Raw genomic sequence first — 16571 nt, 5'->3', positions numbered from 1 at the left:
TCAAAAATTGTAGTAAATGGCTGATAATCAAGGAAAAGAAAATGGTTTTTTTAGACACTTGTTGAGCGGTAATAGCTCTAGGCCTACTCTGCTCAAAGGGGATCCTCATAAGAGGGGGGTAATGGATTCTGCTAGGAGGGCTAGGCAGGAAGAGGCTGTCAGACACAGTGTGGCCCAACGGTCGAGTGCGCTGAACATAGTGCGTACTCGTATTGATGATGAGTACGTAGGCGACGTTGTTCGCCCAACGGAGTGGACTGTTGTTCGGGGGTCGGACGGGAGATTCGCACGTGGCGGCCCTAGTTCTTCAGGCGCATCTGAGTGCGCCGGAAGTATTCTCGTCGATAATGAGTCGCCACGGGGGAGAAGGGGCTCACAGTCCGCTGGCACGGACTGGTTAGTCACATCGCCCTATCCCGGGGGGCCCACAGATACGCGCCTGATACCTAGCTATGAGGGCACATAGCTAAACTTATTTTTGATGGCTCCGAGCGTACACCTTCGGTTCTGGAATGCCATAGTAGGAAGAGGCCGTTGGACGCCATCATCGGACTGAGGGATATGAGCGATGCGCTGTACGATGTTCTACCTGCTACTCCCCTCGGCCGTCTGCCGTATATTATGCACCAGCACATCGACTGTGCTTTGATATCGGCCTTCGTGGAGAGGTGGCAGCCGGATACGAACACCTTCCACATGCCATGGAGGAGATGACAATTATGTTGCACGACGTGCAACGCATATTGGGCATGTCTATTGAAGGTTCTCTACCAGCCGAGCCTTCTTAGGTGGAGTGGCAGGTATCACCAATCTGTTCAAGGAGCCCATGTCTGAGCTACGGCGGAAAGGTGCATTCACCAGCGGCTGCGTCAACGTTGCTGAACTGATGCAGCTGTGTCATAGGTCCCAGGCCATGGATACCCAGTCGACAGCCTACTACATGGCTATTGTCGGCTCCACCCTGCTGGCGGATATGACCAGAACCGACATGCGACCTCACCCGATACTTGCCGTGAACATTGATCAAGATGAGATCGCCTGGGGTGCGGTGGCCTTGGCCTACTTGTATCGGCAGTTGGGAATGGCATCTAGGGCTGGTTGCAAGACCATTGCGGGTTGCCTCACATTGCTCCAGACATGGATCTATGAGTACTTTTCCGCTTTCCGCCCTCATCCTCGCCGAGCAGACGTGCCTAATAAGACTAGGGCGGAGATGTCATCCACGAAGAAACCATGTCGTGATGTGAACAGGCTGAGGGACTGTCGTAGCATACTTGACTCCATGACGGAAACTCAGGTATTGTACATCACATCACACTTTCTTATGCATATTATTTTAATTTAAGATTATTTTTATATGTTATCTTGTCTTTGTGTGCAGGTGGAATGGACTTCGTACATGACTGCTCCAAGGGCATTGCTGAATGAGCACCCACGCACCAGCTTCATCGGGGGTATCACTTACTTTGATATGGTCGAGGTGTATTTGCCGGAGCAGACAGTGCGACAGGTCGGCTTGTGCAGGCTATTCTCCCCCCCCCCCCCCCCCCTCCTATGAGACCAGCCAAGGCTGTGCGACCGGCACACGGTACCTACTCCGTGACCTTTGCTTCCCCGCCTGTGTACTTGAAGGCATGGAGTAGGTTCTCCTATAGTTGCCGCCTTGGTGAGCTGGCACTTCATCGGGCATCTATTCCATCAGAGGCTGAACCTAGTTACATTGACTAGTTCAGAGTGTTCTCGCACCCGTACGTAGTCCCCGGCGAAGGACCGAGTGTCGGTTTTGGTCCATCTGAAAGCAAAGCTGAATACATTAGTTTTCTAAATTAATTTGTTTTCTCTTATGTCTTTGTGTTATTTGAATGTTGTTTTATATCTTATTCACACCTTTTTTTTTTCAGTTTCTCAATGAATGGCCGAGTCGATTCGCTCCATTGGCGAGACTGCCTCCTGTTGCTGAAATGAACCCCCAGGAAAGACATGCTTTAGATGTATACCTTAATGATTGTAAAGATTTATTTTCTGAATGGCAATCGTTAAGGGGCACGACCCTTCATAGTCTGTACTTAAACTAATTTTACATTAATGCTTTTAGTGATTTACATTAAATTTTATTCATGTTTGCATCAATGCTTTTATAAATTTACATCGTTACTATACACAATGAATTTCATCTACAATTTCTATAGTAATCACGTACACATTAGTATAACCATGAACTATCTACATATTGAATAATGATTTGCATTTTCTATAATAAAACTGAATAATGATCTATACATCACGTTACACAATGGACTATCTAAATTTACAGCATCTGCAGTGGTGTTATTACATTGTGGTGGTCGTGGCCCGCATAGTTTATTCCAGAGCATAATTGTAACACCCCGATATTTTTTTTTCCGATATATTAAATGATTTGCTAGTAATATTATTATTATTATTCTTTTTAGAAGAATATATTTCTTTTTATTATTTATTTGGTTAGTAGGTTAGATCATGAGACTTCAACTTTTAAAGCAATTAAAACCATTTTAAGTCCAAACCTTTTTCCTAACCTATCTTAAAAAAAAAAGGAATAAAAGTGGGAATTTGAATCATTTTGGCCGGCCATATGTAGTATCTTGGGGGGATTTGTAACTTCTTAGGATATTGAAAGATTAAGGAGTTATTGCCTTCCATAAGTATTGCCTTAATTTTACTTAATTTCTTTATTTCCTTAATCTCCTAATTTCCTTACATCTTTTCATTTCAAACCATTTGCAAGTAAGAAAACACTCCCAAAACCCTCTAATCCTCACGCCTAATCCTCCATTGGTTCATCAATTTTGGTGCTTTGTTCTTGAGCAATTGTGAGTAATTCTTAATTTGGTTTTTATTTTTAAGTTTTAATTTAAATTTCTATGATTTTTATGTGTGTTATTTTATGGTTTATGATTTGTTCATGATTTAAAATTCATGTGTGAAAGTATGATGTATTTTTCTATCTAAATTAATGTATGGTTTTTTTAGGGTTTTAGATATGTTACATGTGTGTGAAGAATTTGTTTGATGGATGATTGAAATATATATATATATATATATATATATATATATATATATATATATATATATATATATATATATATATATATATATATATATAGAAAAATGTATGTGGTGTTAGAAATTTATTTATTTTTGATTAATAGAAGGAATTTATAATGTTGGTAAAAAAAAAAATATATATATACATGTATATATGTGATGTGTATGTGTGAAAACATTTGTGTAAAAAGAATTATATTGAAAAAAAATATATATATAATAATAATTCATTAAAATTTATTTTTATTTAAATTTTTTTGTTTAGATTTAATAGGACATAAAGCATTGATATTTATATTTTTGTGATAAAAAAATGATGGAATGACAAAATCCCGTAGGTTTTGAAAATGGTGAAAAAAATGTGTTTTTGGAACATTTTTGGCTTTTAAATTAAGTTAAAAATACTTATACTATGTTATAAATTATGAAAATTGGTACCCGGGGGTTTTGACGCCTTCCGGACGCAACGGTGAAGTCGAATTTTCAGTTTGACAGTTTTAAGTTGAGTTTCTGGACAGATTGTATAGGCTGTCCTGTTTTGTGTATTTACCATGTTATAGTATGTGATGGATGTTCATGTTGTGTGTAGAATTCTAGGTATGGATGTGATTGTATATGTGTGTTATGGATGATTTGAGGAAAATGCGTATGTGTGCTTATTTCCCGAATACGATTGAACTTTGTAGGAAGTCGATTCGTGACCGGGAATTGATTAAGACGCTTGTGAGTTGGTTATCTTGCTTAAGGTATGTACACGCAGCGAAGTTCGCATTAGTCCGATGTATCATATAATAATGGTATACAAAAGTAAAGTATGTATATATAGTACGAATAATGTTATCTTTCGAATAAATAATTTTTATACATTGTTTTGATAAGTAGAGGTAGTATGACCTCACTGACCTTAAAATGGACGTAGTATGAAGTCAATTGGTGGAAATGAATTACTCGCGGTATATGGGGGCATTATGAGCCACCGCGGGGGTATGCATACTTAACCATAGGCACCGAAGTAAGGCGAGTGTCTATGGTAGAGACTTGCTTAGGGGTTAGCTCCCCCTAATGTATTGTCTCACTTATGGAGCTTGGAGTGTACCGGCAGTATGGCTGGATAGTACAGCAGTATGGCTGACTAACCTTTACATAAAAATAATTATTCTTAATAAGCATGATCAAAGCGTAAGGTTCTTTGAATTGTCAGCTAATAAATTAAAATTTTCTCTTGTGTTATTATTTATTTGGTATGTGACGTTTGCTGACGTGTACTTTTGGTCTTAACGACCCTGCGTTGATGTTGTTTCCTATCTGGGCAATGACTAGCAGTAAGTTAAGTTGCAGGTCTGGGGAGTGAGGATTGACCCTTGAAGAAATAAATCATTAGAATTTCTAGTTAAGTTTGAAGAACATTTGGTTTTTATGAGGCGATTTTCGTTCTCAAGTTGTATTAAGTAGATTTAACTTTTCGTTCTTATCCGCTGCTAAGAATTTCTTATTATCTAGTAGTTCTTAATAACGCTAATAGAACTCGATCCGCACGTTTTCCTTAACTTCAAAAACCGTTTTAAAATGTTTCTAACATCCCGGTTTGACTCGGATTATAGTTGTCTTATTTTTAAAAAGGTCATCTTCTCTTTCCGTACGACCCGAGTTATTCTGAGATGTTACAATAATCCTACTAGTAAAATGTGTTTCTATATGTCAATTGTCAACTGCGTCTCTCCAACGTTGATGGACTGGCGGCAGTGGGGATGAATCGTCGTTCATTAATAGTTGAACAAAATGATTTCCATTCACCGAACATATATGTATAACTTTATTTACACTATGCACGCCTGGTGCTTTCCTTAACGGAATAACCAAAAAGTTGTACATCGTGTTACCGTCATTAGAACCATAATAAGCAATGCCAATGTTAAGAAACATTGCTGCAGAGTACAATGCCATCGGTGCATCCATCCAGTGAATAAAAGGAGTAGGTCCATTGCCGTGTGAACCTATTCTAAATATAGCATCATCTAACAACTCCTGGGAAAGATACAAACTTAGGTATTAGTCTCTGTTCATTTGCATTTCCATACACATAGCACGTCTTAAAAGAGGCCATGCCTCCTCGCCTCCCAACACTGTGGCGGCAATAGCTCTAAATCCATAGTTACCATCACCTAACACATCAATCCAATCAAACAAGTAAGATGAAAGAATGAATGGGATGTGATTAGGCAATGGAAACTGTGAAAAATCTTGACCACCTGGGTCATCTACAATTATTGAAAATAAGGTTAATAAGACTAAGCTGTAACAAACTAATTTAAATAACGCAAAGGAAAGTCATATACCGGATAAGTTGAAAGTAAACTTTATTCCAACTGAAGATTGCGTTTCTCGACCACTAGATCTCCCACTAGATCTCCCACGAGATGAAGATCTAAACCCTCGACCACGAGAAGATGATCTGCTATATTCAAATGCACTTTTATTTCTTCTCATGGTTTTGCTTGTGCTTGGTCTTCCCTTTCTAGGTGGACTTGCGTAAGGCTCAGGTATTTCGGCTCCATCAGGGTGTAGTTCATACTCAAGAACCTGAGACATTCGGCGTACAACTGCGGGATCGGATTTTAGAACTTCATCGACCAGAGACTGAAAGTACTCTTTGTCATCGGCGTTCGCATATCGTACTCCTTCGTTGGTTTCATCTCCTACCTCTGTGTACCTCAAAGTACTCCAGAATTGATGAATGTCATCCACATACAAAGCACCGTGTGAACCGATAGACATATATAAATAACAAGCACACGACAATCCATGGGTGTGTTGAAGTACACAACCGCATTTGTTAAATAAAAAATCACCCAATTCTAACATACGGTTATGCTCAAGCTGCAGCTGCTCCAAGGCGTATATAGATACGTGGCGATATAAAGGTCTAAAGAAATGTTGTCGCATCGACCTTGCTACAAAATTCATGGATTCTTGTAGCGCTTGTCGGATCCTGGCTTGCTGATTTGTAATCTGTGCTTGTGCCCTTTTAAACAGGGTATCAAATGAGCTATTACCGCTACCAAGGTAATACTTGAAAGACGAGTGTTGGCTTTCAACCCTGCTAGTAGTCTGGTTACCCATGTGCAAACAATCATTCGTCCATGCACGCACAAATTTCTCTCTAAGTGGAATCCATGTTCCAGCCAAATACCGAACGACCTTTATGTTCCTAACCGACCACGTATTCACGATCGCTTACCATCTCTCTTCAAATTCGCCGATTTTAGAACTTTTAACCAAGGGGTTCCATCTACCTTTCCTGAATACTTGCCCTTGTTGATTTTTTTTCCCGCCACACAACTTGTCCACCATGTTCTCAACGTCGTTTGCGATATGCCTAATGCATAACAAATGCTGCACATCTACATTAAACACAACATTGAACGTAATTAAGACATATTCAATAGATAAAACAACAATAATTAATCAACAAAACCTTTTTACCTGGGAAGACGTCACGAATAGCTACAGATAAACCTTCATCTCGATCGGTTACAATGATGCTAGGAGTCTGAGCTGTGCCGATAATATCTCTTAATCCCTGCAACACCCACGAATACGACACAACCGCCTCATATCGCATCAAACAGAACGCAACCAAGAAGTTGTGATTGGTTGGCGTCATTCCGATCACTTCACACAGTGGCCACTTTTGTTTGTTTGTTTTGTACGTTGTATCTATCAACACAACATATGGCCACGTAGATATCATTTGGATAGAGGTAGGATTTGCAACTAATAATCTGCTCAATTCCCCTTCGCTATACAAGTCTGTCCAAACCACGTAATTAAGTTCTGTGGCCATATAAAGACAGTGTTGAAGGGGAGTCCTACCCTCCATCTCTTCTCTCCTTATTGATTGCCTAATATTATGTATCTGATTCATACTAATAAAAACACCAGGAAAATTTTCTCTAATAGAAGTCATAATAAAGGCCAGGTGCATTCCGGTTGCACTAAGCTGTCGTATATGCTCCCGAATATCTACATTGATCCTATTTGCCCTTACATGATCATCTCTGTACACTAATAACGGGTGGTTATGTCTTCCTTTTTCACCAGGACACACCCTTACCGTCCAAGGTCTTTCTTCTGGTTTACGACTACTTGCTACAATTAAAAATTTACACCCGCAACTTCTACTTTTAGAACCAGGTCGGGCAGCATTATCTAGATTATGTAAATCACCCCTAATATTACCATAGCGGTGACACCATAAGTACACACTAACTCTAGAACGTCCTTCTTTTTTTTTTTTTTTTATAAGAAGCACGTGTAAATTGAAAACCAATTGTTATTGCTATCGCATCGGCCCAACTATGTAATTCATCTAAGGAAACAAATTCCCTATTCATAACAAAGCTACCCGAGTAATCTACGTTGTCTCCCAAGTTTTCAAACTCCTGCAAATTTAAAATATGAAACAAACCATACATTAGGTCATTAACACATTATACATACAAACAAAAATAATAAAAACATTAATAATAAAAACATTCAATAATAAATAAAAAGTATAAATTACTTTAATGATTTACTTAAATAATTAATATTAAAAATAAAAATAATAAAAATAACAAAAATTAATAATAATAATAATAATAATAATAATAATAATAATAATAATAATAACACTAATAATAATAATAATAATAATAATAATAATAATAATAATAATAATAATAATAATAATAAGAAGAAGAAGAAGAAGAAGAAGAAGAAGAAGAAGAAGAAGAAGAAGAAGAAGAAGAAGAAGAAGAAGAAGAAGAAGAATAAAAAAATACAAATAATAATAATAATAATAATAATAATAATAATAATAAATACAAAAATAATAATGTAAATAAAAAAATAAACAAAATAAATAAATAAAATCGCAAAAAAATAAGCGACTGAAATATGATTGAGTCGCATAAAAATAGGCGACTGGACCGTGATTCAGTCGCACAAGACCGGGCGACTGAAAACGTATTACGAATGAGGAAAGTTTAAAACATGGACGAGTATTTTGGCATCACTCATGGTTTGTATATATATGATGTATCACGTACACAGGATAAAGTTTGAAATATTGATGTGTATGGATATAATTTGACAATATTTATATTCATCAATTATATTCAATGCGTGTATGTCCAAAACATAAATATTTTTTTAAATTCAATGATTCTAATTTACAATAGGATCATCTAGTGTTATAAAAAAACAAAAATTTAAAATAATTTTATTTTTCATGTAAAATGCACAATATAATAATATCTAGAACAATGAAAATTAATAATTTTATAATTTTATTTTGACTAGCTAGTTTTTTGTGACATTTAAATTTGTGTAATTATTTAGTTTATAATTTGAGAGTATGTTAGAGAATCTCTATAGACTAGAGATAAAGTAATCCAAGAAACTCAAACCTTAATCAACAAAGGTTAAAGAAAATGTTCTTAACCATTAAGTAAATCCATAATTATTCATGCCGCCATATTTCTCAAACATAATTTGGAGTTTTAATTTTAGACAATATATATTTGTTAAGATAGTCACTTGATATATGATATTAGAATAAATATTATTGAACAATAAGATATTTAATAAAATTAATAATAATAATAATAATAATAATAATAATAATAATAATAATAATAAATAAAAAAATAATAATGTAAATTAAAAAAAAAAAGAATCGCACCAGTTTTGTGCGACTGAACCTTGGTTCAGTCGCCCAGTTTGGTGCGATTCTTTTTTTTTAAATATTTCCAACGATTCAAATCGAAAAATTTACGTACCGGATCCGATTTATAATCGCTTTCGTTAGCCATAGTTAATCGATTACAAGTAACAACTTGTTTAAAATCGAACAACGTTTTTAGAGAGTTTTTAGAGAGATAGTACTGTGTTTGAATTCGTACTTCATACAAGAACGCGTCTGAGAATTCGATATATATAGACAAATCTTCGGGATTAAAGTGTTAATAGTTTTATTAAATGTAATTTACATTTGTTAATTAAGTTTTAAGTCCAGTGGCAATTTTGTAATTTTTTTAACTTCAGGGGCAAATTCGTCATTTCAAGAGAGTGACGATAAAATGAAAAGGGATGGCGAAATTTACTAACTCCCTTTCTTTATTAATTAGTTTCTATAGATCTTGGGCTATATATATGCTTCCTATATTTAGAGCTGATATCATTCTCAGCATCACAGCACAAGAACTATAACTTTGTAACAGCTGATATCATTCCAAATAAACTTCATCAGCTATTCAAACAACCTTATTAAATCAACAAAATGGCTGGAACGATTGCGAAGGTAATTAAGTATTATTTTTAAATAATTTATTAATTTGCAAGTGATGTTATATATATTGTACTACTAGATAAAAGTACTTCACTAGTTCCTTCACAGTTTATCATGATTCATTAATTCTTGATTAAAGTCGTTTTAATTTGAGATGATCTTAATTAAATCAGTTTAAACTCTTTAAAAATTTGTTTTCTGTGCAAGTGTAAATTTAAATTTACTGTATTTTTTATTTTTGCTAATAGACTGCTTGTATGGGCTTGATTCACGATAAGACTTTCTCATATAAGACTTATTGTGTTACCAGTCATTTGGTTCCATTACTAATAGAAAAAGTAATGTGCCTTTGTTTTTAAAGCAACAAGCAGGCGTGGATGTTGAGACGTACGGGCCTTTTGGCAATCAAAGTGGTGTAAAATGGTCGTTGGTGCTTGACCCCAATGAATATATAACCCAAATAATCCTAAAAACTGGCGCTTTGGTTGATTCAATTGTGTTTGCCACTACAAAGCCCACAGCTTTTGGTCCTGTCACAAATCGGCGCAAGTTTGGCGGTGATGGTGGCCCTAACGAATTTAAGGTCGTACTCTTTCTCAACCTTTAGATTTTCCTTATTTATGGTTCGCATTGTCTGAAATTTGTCGAGATATTAGTTTAATCAAAAATTTAAATTAATCGTTTATAAATGAATTTTTTAGACCATAATGTAAATTAAACTAGTCATACTTTAGTTATTATTTCATAAAAGTGAGAATACGTATATTAAACATAAGTAAAAGCGAAAAACTTTTTAGTTTCAACAACTAGAGAAAATAATTTATAAAATAAATTTATTATTTTATTATAGATAGAACTGAAAGATGGGGAGTACATTACACGGATAAGTGGAGCAATTGGGACATGGAATTCGAATCGTGAAGTGGCTAAGCTCAAGATATATACTAATTTGCAGCCCGATGGGTACGGCCCTTATGGAGGTACACAAGCCACGAAGGATCTTTCTGAGTTTTCATCAACAATTCCATCCGGTGGTCGTGTTCTTGGCTTTTTTGGAACTTTAAATAATTACCTACAATCAATTGGAGTCTACGGAAATAAGGTTATTTGTTTCTCATTATATTATTAAAAGGATAATCGATTTACAAGTTTTAATTTTATCAAGCAATAAAATACTTTATTTAACAAATAAATGAATTAAAATTTAAATATTATGAATATTTCAAGATTTAATTTAAAAAAATTGAAATGTCAAAGAACTACACATATATAATTCCACATCAAATAAAAAGAAAGAGTATAACAAACATATAATTCAGTGGATTACTTAATTCACTTCACATGAAAACTCATCAAGATTTATATGATACAAAGTTTTCTTTGATATATCTATATGAGTGAGCCCAATTATATATATATATATATTGAGGTCAGTTGACGTAATTTAAATTTAAAATAAAATCAAATAGTATATGTAAATATGTACCTAGATGAGTTGGTTAGTGTATTATCTTCCACATAAATAATCGGAATTTAAAACTTATTAAGTGCATTTTAATTAAATTTACTTTTTAACATTATTTTTTTGGATGAGCCACTGTTTGAGCATGGTACTAACTAAACAGTTAAAACGGTTGCACAAATTAAACAGAAAATTGTGCAGTATGGACCGTATGGAAATCAATTGAAAGGTCAACAGTTCTCCACTAAGATCGATGGGAATGAAGTTATAAAAGAAGTGATTATAAGGCATGGAAAATGCATCAATGCAATTGGGTTGGTTTCCGCAAGTGCTTTGTCTGCCTTTGGTGGCACCTTAATCAATAATGAATCTAAGGTTGGATACTTACTCTACATTTTATTATTCACTTATAGTCACACAAACATATAAGTATATACTCTTCCTTCTAAAATACTTTCAACACTTGTTTTTTACGGAGCCTAATTTTTAATATCTCTAATTATGTATGATAAAAAATTATTAAAAAAATTGATATTAATAATCTTTTGCATTGAGACGAATCAAATAAAATCGCACTTGACTATGTTTTAACTTTTAAATTAAAACATAATCATAAATTAGGATGATAAATGAATAGTGCATTATTTTGTAATATTGCAATTAATTTGTAATGCTACTTTAATCGTCTCTCACTTAGCATAATTATCCATTTTAAGTTTGTCCCTCTTATTTAGCATCATTTATATTTTTAAACAATGATTCACCACTTTTTTTTAATGTATTCATATATTCTAACTCTTTTTTAATTTCATTTATATATATATCATCTCTTTCTTTATTTATTACCAAATATTTACCTTTTCCTTAAAATGAATCAATTTTTCTTTACGATTATCCTAGAGGGACAAAAGTAGAGTTGTTCAAATGTGACCCGACCCGAAAATCCGGACCTAAATCGAAAGTTAACCGACCCAAAAATATTTTTCTTTTTTAGGTTTATCGAACCGACATTATCCAAACCGAAGTTGCGCCCGAACCGATTTACGACTGAAATCGTAAAATCGAACCCGAACTGCGATCGATTTTTATAATCGACATATAACCGTTAACCGAGATTACCCGAACCTAATAGTGACCGACCCGAGTCATACCCGACCCGAATCATGCTCAAAACTGAACTTGATCCGGCTAAAATAGACTTAACCCGAACGAACTTTTAATCAAAATGCTATAAACCTGAACCAATTTTTAACATAGAGGTATGATCGACTCATATTCAATCATCTTATTAGTTAATCTAATAAAGTAATAGAAATTTTAATAAATTAAATTTTATACATACATGGTTTCATATATTAGAGTTAATAATCAATGGTCAATGTTTATTTAACTATTTTTAATCAATTTAGATAAAAATGATAAAACTTTAATTTTAACTTACAGTCAAACAAGTAAAAGTAATATAGTAATAATCACTAACTGATTTGCATTTTAACTATTTTGCCTTAACTTAGGGGAATCTTATTATCAATTAAAAAATGTCTAACAACTTAATCTGATATTGACTCGATCTATAGTAATTATTAATTTGTAGCCGAAATCTACTGGAAAATAATACCTGAACCCGATCTGTACCCGGTAAAACCGAACCAATTATTAACCGATGACAGTCCGAGACCGATAGTCTACTCAACACGAACTTTAACCGAAACCGAACCGATGGTAACTCGATAGCTCAAATAACTGATCTTCAACCGAACCGTGACTAACCAACCTGACCCGAGTGTGACCCGCCATAACACGCATCCGAAAAATAACCGATCCGAAATACAACTGAACCGAATGACACCTATCCGAAACCGACTCGATCACCCGAATGAACACCTCTAGACAAAAGCGTATATACATATTTTGTCAAAAATGATTTTTTGGGACAATAAAAATCAATTTTATACTACACCAAGCAATAGTGACACTATATATAGTTAGTCAATTTTTGTAATTGATTGCTTTAAAATAGTAAATAATAACTTTAACTAACTAAATGTAAATAAGTCAGTTTAATTAATAAAGATAGTTTCACTATCTAATCATTAGCTATATTTCCACCATGTAACACATCTTTGTGTTTTGGCTTATGTTAATGTCATCAAGATTATGCTAAAGTCTGAAGAATACATAACAAAAATAAGTGGAACTTCTGGAGAATATGAATTCGCCAATAATGAACGTGTGATCTCCACATTGAAGATACATACAAATCTTCGTCAGGATGGTTATGGACCATTTGGAACCGGGGAGGATACCAAAAATTGTAATGTGTTTTCATTTCCTGACGAATTTAATGGACGCATTGTTGGATTCTTTGGACATGCTGATGACTACCTTTATTCTCTTGGAATCTATGCTCAATAGGTAACCTCAATGCTTATTAACTTCAAAATTAGTTTAAGGCCCATAGCAAAAGGATAAAAAGGTCCTTAAAAACTTAAGGCGAAGTAAATTATATAATACTCTTTTTGTTTTGTATTGTTGAAATTTTATCTATTTTATATAAAATATCCGAATAACTCATATTGCATAGCAAATAACATAAATTATAAGTAATTTTGGGCCCTAAAAAATTGGGCCCCTGGCGAAAGCCCACGGCTATGCTTGGTAATTGATATATACTTCCTACATTCAGCTAAATTACGGTTATTGACAAGTTTATCGTTCAAGCATATTTTATATAATATGGTTAATATTTAAGAAAAAACATAATCAAGTTACATCTTATTTGAATCGTTCAGTCGCATATTTTTATTATATTAATTATTTTGAAATTTTAGTTATGCATAATTAGTATATATTGAATCCAATTCAATTTTTGTGCTATATGGAACAGAATGATCTTAAGTTTAGGCAGTGCTTGGATGTTATGGCTCCCACCAGCAAAATGGCCGATTCACGATCTTTCTATTTATGTCTGCATTTAATTAAAGAGTTTTAAGTGTATTTGTTATTTTCTTTGATTCTAATATTTCCTTCAATAAGCCATCCACATGTACTATCAATTTGGGTTGCCCTTTGAATTAAATATGATTTGTTGTAATCTTAATCAGTTATTATTACTTTTTACTAATTTCCTTTCAATAATACCTACTTTTGATTAATCATAAATAATACTAATTTAGGGATTTTTTTTCTAGAATAATAGTACTTTATTAGCTAATTTACTAATTTTTTTGTTATATAATCTCTTATACTTTAATTTTTAACATGTTAAGGATATTTTAGGAAAACACCCCTTTAAATTGGTATTAGTCATGATTAATCAAAAATTACTATTATTACAGAGAAATAAATTACATTATTTCTGATAATTTTTTCTAAAGGAAACCAGCAAAAGGATTTTTTTTGAAAGATAAAACTCTTAACTTTAACGTACAACAAACAAGGTAACTCTAGTAAAGCCAACCACTATTTTCAAACTAAAACTATTTAACAAATATTCTAACCAAAAAAATTTAAAAGCATTCAAAAATAATCTTTATATTTCCAACTATTTAACAAATATTCCTCCAAAACTTGCATATATTTTGTAGTAGTTATACAATTTTATATATTCTTTTTATATTTATTATACGTGATGTTATTTTCTTTGAATTAAAAAATATTATTAAGTAAAGTGTCACAAATTGTAGATAACAACGTTAAAACGTATAAAAACTTTATAAATGATGATTAAAAAAGCGCCGCATACGATAAGTTGATTGGAATATGGTAGTTTTTATTTTTTTTATTTTTTTGAAATTACGAACGTCTGTCGAAATATGATGGTTTTGTTAGGAATATAGTGTTTTATAATAAAAAAATATTTTTACAGATTTATAAAAAAATATTTAATAAGTAAATTTGAAAGCGAATAGCTCAGGCCCAACAATGATAGAACTATGAGTAGAAGATGAGTGAAAAAAAAGCATAATCAAGAGACACAACAACAATCAACACAATGTGTTTATGAGGTATCCAATGATACCTCCCCCTCAAAAGATGATTACTTTCATTAATCTATTCAACAATACATTAATGACTAACCAAACGCACATGAGAACAAGCTCTTAAGATAGTGCTTCCATTCCATAGTGAAGATCACCTACAATCTAATACATAGAAGAAGAAACTCTCTTGGTTCTCAAACCCTAGCCTTTCTAATGCGCATTAGCCTTACCACACTCTTCTAATGATGTTCTTAGAAACTTTTATATAGTCCCATAACATATTAAAAGCCCTAGGTCGAAGCCCTAAATGCCCCAAGTAAAACAGTCCACGAAACAGAAAGTTGCGAAATTGGGCCCTGTACCACGCTCGACTGAGCCAACCTGCTCGACCAGTCGAGCGGGTCTTCCACAGCTTCTGATCTTCTACTGTGTTGCTGCCTCGCTCAAGCTAGTCCCCTTCTGTGCTTTGCCTCGATCAAGGCACACTCCAAGACCCCCTTGGTGCACTCTCTTGCATTGATCAAGCTCTTCCTTGTGCATCACACTCTTGTTCTTCGTTGCACCTTCATCACGGCACTCTAAAGATCCTCCACATAAGGATAATTTGGTGCTTGCTCTAACAAAATTATTAACTATATTTATAGCCAAAAAGAATTAGTGTAAATGATTTAATCACAGTTTTTTATTTGAAAGATAATCATATAGTTAAAATAATAATAGTATAATAATTAATTGCCTTTCCAGCATAAGTGTAAATGTTTCACAAATCGGCAATGCATGGCAAACAATTCATTAACGTTAAAATTCAGAAAACAGAGTCATTTCAAAAATGTCCATGACAATTTTGACGCTTGAGTTATTTTTATGAGAGGTCGCCTTTTGATGAGTTAACTTTAAAATAAAGAGTTTATGTGCTAATAATTATGTTAGTTGGACTATTCAACGCAAGTATGAAGCGTGTCTCACTATAAGACTGTTTCATACAAAAAAATTGTATTACCATTTGTATATGGTTAATTAGATCATTTTTCATAATTTTCTAGTGTATTTCAAATCTTAGTATTAGTAAATATACTTTCTAAAACGCGAATATTATCACAACTTTTTAATAAACAAAAATCATATTTTTAGCAACCCAAAAAATTAAAGAATTTAGATCAAGGTCAAGGCGTTTTTATTTCTTTTCACTTACAAAGGCGTAATTTGTAATTTGATTGTTAGCAAAACCTTAATGTTAAGATTTTTTTATTATCAAATAGATTTTCGTGTCAATTACGATTCATGAATTATTTAAATAAAAACAGTAATCTTATATGTGTAATTAAATTATTATATACTCCTAAGCATATTAAAACTATAAATTAATTTATTTTAATCACTATGTAATTAAGACAATATTTGTTAATTCTAATCATTTCTTCGTTAATATATTGTATAGATACTAGTGTATTGGGTCGTGGGGTTGCTATTCCCTTAGCTCTTCTACATGCAGGGACAAATTAGATGAAAACTATGTCAATTTACGTATTAACTTTGAGCTATTCCCTCAGCTCTTGGAATGCCATGATTTTTATTCAGTTTCTCCTACCATATTTATTCTATTTTTATTTTAAATCATCACTCATCCCTTTTATTAATTTTCATCTATATATGTATATTGTTTTTCATTTCCACCCACATTTTCTTAGCTACTTCTCCAAAAATTACA

The 16571-nt window shown here is 33.3% G+C and overlaps 2 protein-coding genes across 2 annotated transcripts; both read left to right on the top strand.

Moving 5' to 3' along the window:
- LOC130803743 (protein MAIN-LIKE 1-like) lies at nt 1-2075 on the top strand. The gene is made up of 3 exons (XM_057667942.1): nt 1-1297; nt 1382-1510; nt 1902-2075. Exons 1-3 carry the CDS (start codon nt 827-829, stop codon nt 2073-2075), a joined length of 774 nt encoding a protein of 257 aa, XP_057523925.1. The 5' UTR covers nt 1-826.
- A 7231-nt stretch (nt 2076-9306) lies between these two features.
- LOC130804787 (jacalin-related lectin 35-like) lies at nt 9307-14051 on the top strand. Its single transcript, XM_057669382.1, has 6 exons — nt 9307-9430; nt 9780-10001; nt 10269-10520; nt 11070-11255; nt 13035-13295; nt 13768-14051. Exons 1-5 carry the CDS (start codon nt 9410-9412, stop codon nt 13293-13295), a joined length of 942 nt encoding a protein of 313 aa, XP_057525365.1. The 5' UTR covers nt 9307-9409; the 3' UTR covers nt 13768-14051.
- Nucleotides 14052-16571: the final 2520 nt, after the last annotated feature.

Source organism: Amaranthus tricolor, chromosome 17, assembly GCF_026212465.1.
Source record: "Amaranthus tricolor cultivar Red isolate AtriRed21 chromosome 17, ASM2621246v1, whole genome shotgun sequence".
In the NCBI taxonomy this organism is placed as follows: domain Eukaryota; kingdom Viridiplantae; phylum Streptophyta; class Magnoliopsida; order Caryophyllales; family Amaranthaceae; genus Amaranthus; species Amaranthus tricolor.
This window is presented reverse-complemented; position numbering and strand designations above follow the sequence as displayed.

Excerpts from the sequence above, each read along its gene's own strand:
- LOC130804787 (XM_057669382.1), top strand. The coding sequence starts at position 9,410 with ATGGCTGGAACGATTGCGAAG. Across the intron at positions 10,521-11,069 it reads TTGGAGTCTACGGAAATAAG|AAAATTGTGCAGTATGGACC; the intron begins GTTATTTGTTTC and ends CAAATTAAACAG. Across the intron at positions 11,256-13,034 it reads TAATCAATAATGAATCTAAG|ATTATGCTAAAGTCTGAAGA; the intron begins GTTGGATACTTA and ends AATGTCATCAAG.
- LOC130803743 (XM_057667942.1), top strand. The coding sequence starts at position 827 with ATGTCTGAGCTACGGCGGAAAGGTGCATTCACCAGCGGCTGCGTCAAC. Across the intron at positions 1,298-1,381 it reads ACTCCATGACGGAAACTCAG|GTGGAATGGACTTCGTACAT; the intron begins GTATTGTACATC and ends CTTTGTGTGCAG. Across the intron at positions 1,511-1,901 it reads CGGAGCAGACAGTGCGACAG|TTTCTCAATGAATGGCCGAG; the intron begins GTCGGCTTGTGC and ends TTTTTTTTTCAG.